General features: G+C 41.5%; 1 protein-coding gene across 1 annotated transcript in view; it reads left to right on the forward strand.

Moving 5' to 3' along the window:
- LOC101857335 (alpha-1,3-mannosyl-glycoprotein 4-beta-N-acetylglucosaminyltransferase A) overlaps positions 1 to 4090 on the forward strand; it is a gene marked incomplete at its 5' end in the record, with an annotated part of 45254 nt that overhangs the window by 32273 nt on the left and 8891 nt on the right. The window contains 2 exon segments of the mRNA XM_013082442.1: positions 1046 to 1179; positions 1827 to 1876. Coding sequence (XP_012937896.1) covers positions 1046 to 1179; positions 1827 to 1876 — 184 coding nt within the window.

Below are 4090 nucleotides of genomic sequence, written 5' to 3' on the forward strand. Positions count from 1 at the left end.
ACAGGGAGATGAGAAGCCGTTCTGTGTCGAATGCGACACAGATTTTACCATTAGACACATCTTAACAGAATGTCTAGACTTTGAAGAGATCCGAAGGAAATTCTATAAATGCAAGAAATTACAAGATATTTTTTCCGTCGCTGTTCCCAGCAGAATTTTAAATTTTATAAAGGCCATTGGCCTTTATGGCGAGTTGTAGAGTGAATTTGATTTTATTAAAAATTTTTATGTTAACTTGAAAAATTATTTTAGATCGAAAATGTATATATGTCTACACTGATTATTAAAATTTTAACATTTTAAAGGCTAAAAGCTAACCAACCGTGCAGTAAACTTTTGCGAAAATAAACAACTTGTGTTTCGCGCGCTCATATGGCCTTACCAGTTGCGAGCGCCGTAAAACCCTATACTACATACATACTAATTGTCATGGTAATTATGCCGTAAAACGCTCTCTAAAACAAATTGGGAGTAAGACATTGCAGCAACCTCTATAGATGATCCCGGATATTTCGCACAAGGTTAAACAAATCAGAATGGGCAACTGAACTTTACTTTTTCTCCTCCTGTGTGGGTGGTTGGTGGGTGCTCTGGTGTGGTTTGCTTCTTCTTTCTTATCAAACGTCTATCGTCCTTATCTCCCCCTCCTTCATTTTTATGTATTTTACTCTCTTGTAACACCTCTAATCTTCAGCACTTACATTATGATCTTACTGTGTGGCAAGTGCTGTTCAACTCTTACTAAAACAAGGAAGTGCATAAACTTCAGCAAAACAAAGTATGTGTATGTACAACGGTTTCCATCTTTTTCACCGGACTTCGGTTTTTGTTTTGTTGTTGTTTTTTGGTGAAAATAAGAACAACGGACCCCCCACCCCACTCCCCAAAAGCAAAGCAACCAATATTTTACGAAACTTTAGCTAGTTTAAAGTAGCACCCTAAGCGCGTGGGTGCGTAAAATTGTGGAAAAATTTTCATACTTAAAGAGTTAAGCAAATCAAAATGGGAACTGAACTTTCCTTTTTCTCCTCCTGTCTCCCCTCAGTGAACATCGCCATAGGTCTGCCGACCATCAAGCGAGACAAGGCGTCGTACCTGGTGAAGACACTCACCTCTCTCATCGGCGCGCTCAACCAGCAGGAGAGCAGAGACTGCGTCATCGTGCTCTTCATCGCTGAGGTCAGTCCGCCATTACTCTAAGCCTGATTCTGCCCTGTCTTCTCATTACGCTAAGCCTGAGTCTATCCTGACATTATGCAAAGCCTGAATCTATCTTCCCGTTACACTAAGCCTCTGTCTATCTTCACATTGCTGTTTTGAGAAAAATGAAGGTAAAGTTTTTGCCCCCTTTTCAGTTTCATTAAAAGACGAGGAGAGTTTTCTCTAAAAATGAAACAAATATACACACCAATGAAACCAAACTTCTCCTATAGGTAGGGCAATGCCCACTTCTGGTGTAGGTCAAGACTTCTGGAAACTCCCGAAACCTGGGTTAGCCCGCTTGTCCTTAAAAGCGACCATTTTATGTCCATTGTCTTGAGCACGGAGGTCACGACATTACTGACTCGCAGATGTCCCTGACTTGACCCACATACTATACAGTGACACTGTCAACTCTTTTTTGTGGGTGGTTGGTGGGTGCTCTTGTGTGGTTTGCTCCTTCCATTCCTATCAAACAACTATCGTCTTTATCTCCCTTCCTTCTTTTTTTGTGTTTGTTATTCTCTTGTTGTAACACATCTTATCTCCGGCACTTATATGATCTTATTGTGTTGCAAGTGCCGTAAAACACTTACCTAAACAACTCTTTTTGTTTCTGTTTTCAGCCGTGGGATCAGAACTATGTACACCAGGTAGTCACCACTATCAAAACCAAGTAAGTACACTCCTACTTGAGGTCTGGTGGTTGGATGAGAGTTGGTCTGTGTTTGTCACGACTTCAGAGTCGAAGCCTTGTGAGGTTTCCAGATGGTTGACATTCTCAGTGGGTGATTGGCGGGTGCTCGGATGTGGTTTGTTCCTTGCTTCTTATCAAATATCTATTGACCCCCCCGGGCAGTACTACTGACTGAAGTTGTCTTTAGACCATTGCCAAAAAGGGGATATTAACCATGTTCTTATACATAGTAGAATTGTAAATGGGCTGACTTGTCAATGTCATGCTCATACTGTGCCTGATCTACAACAGGGAACTGCTGCTTTTTCTTTCCTCATCCTTACTATCGTCATTTTCCTCTACTTCTTTTGTATGTTTGTCACACTCTTGTGAACTGTTATTTTCGGGGTGCCTTGATAGTCAAAGCAGACTTTATGCTGTTGAAGCTAGAGAGGTGAGCAGAGTAAGCTTGATTCCCTGTAATGACTTCTCTGTTGACATCCACCCCTTGGCGCTCATATGACCTCATGCAGTTGCGAGCGCCATAAAACCTCCACAAATTTTTTTTTTAATGAACCTCTACTAAAATTAAAACTTCTTTTTTGTGTTTGTTACTCTCTTGTAACACTTCTGTTCTTCGGCACTTATACGACCTTATTGTGTTGCAAGTGCCGTAAAACTCTTACTAAAACTAAATAGTCTAAGCCTGGTGAGCTTTGGAGATGGTTGATGTTCTCAGTGAGTGGTTGGCGGGTGCTTTGGTGTGGTTTGCTCCTTGCTTTAGTTATCAGACATCTATCGTCTTTATTTCTCCTCCTTCTTTTTGTGTGTTTGTCACTCTCTTGTAACACCTCTAATCTTCAGCACTTCTATGACCTTATTGTGTTGCAAGGGCCGTAAGACTCCAGTCAAAACATAAAACAAAAATCGGTCTCGTCAGTGTATATCAATCGGTCAATATTTTGTCTTGGTAGTGTGTTTCAGTTTGTAAACATTTTTTCTTGTCAGAGAAATGTCTATAAACATTGGGTCATGTGATATCTTGTTGTGGCGTCTGTGTGTATAAACATTGGGTCATGTGATGTCTTGTTGTGGCGTCTGTGTGTATAAACATTGGGTCATGTGATATCTTCTTGTGGCGTCTGTGTATAAACATTGGGTCATGTGATATCTTTTTGTGGCGTCTGTGTGTATAAACATTGGGTCATGTGATATCTTCTTGTGGCGTCTCTGTGTATAAACATTGGGTCATGTGATATCTTCTTGTGGCGTCTCTGTGTATAAACATTGGGTCATGTGATGTCTTCTTGGGTATAAATATTGGGTCATGTGATGTCTTGTGTATAAACATTGGGTCATGTGATATCTTCTTGTTGTGTCTCTGTGTATAATTGTTGGGTCATGTGATATCTTCTTGTGGCGTCTGTGTATAATTGTTTGGTCATGTGATATCTTATTGTGGCGTCTGTGTATAATTGTTGGGTCATGTGATATCTTATTGTGGCGTCTGTGTATAATTGTTGGGTCATGTGATATGATCCCATTGTGATTAAACAGTGCGTCACGCGCCGTCACGGATAAACATTGTGGGTGGTTGGTGGGTGCTCTAGTGTGGTTTGCTCCTTCTTTCCTATCATACATCTATCGTCCTGATCTCTCCTCCTTCAATTTTGTACTTGTTACTCTCTTGTACTCTTGTAACACCTCTAATCTTTGGCACTTATATTATGACCTTATTGTGTTGCAAGAGCCGTAAAACTCTTACTCAAACTAGAACTAAACCTCATGTTGCCCTGTGTGTCCCCAGCTTCATGGAGCACCAAGAGTCAATTGATATGTCCCCACCATATATAAACGTTTCGTCACATAACATGTCCCCTTATGTGTCTGTGTGTGTCCCCAGCTTCATGGAGCACCTAGAGTCACATAACATGATATGTCCCCACCGTATATTAAAACATTTCGTCGCATGACATGATAATTATGTCCCCCATCGTGTATCATCACGTCATGTGTCCCTCTGTGTGTGTCCCCAGCTGCATGGAGCACCTGGAGTCAGGCCTCCTAGAGGTGATAATTATGTCCCCCATCGTGTATCATCACGTCATGTGTCCCTCTGTGTGTGTCCCCAGCTGCATGGAGCACCTGGAGTCAGGCCTCCTAGAGGTGATAATTATGTCCCCCATCGTGTATCATCACGTCATGTGTCCCTCT

This window comes from Aplysia californica, unplaced genomic scaffold (genome assembly GCF_000002075.1).
Source record: "Aplysia californica isolate F4 #8 unplaced genomic scaffold, AplCal3.0 scaffold00174, whole genome shotgun sequence".
Classification (NCBI taxonomy): domain Eukaryota; kingdom Metazoa; phylum Mollusca; class Gastropoda; order Aplysiida; family Aplysiidae; genus Aplysia; species Aplysia californica.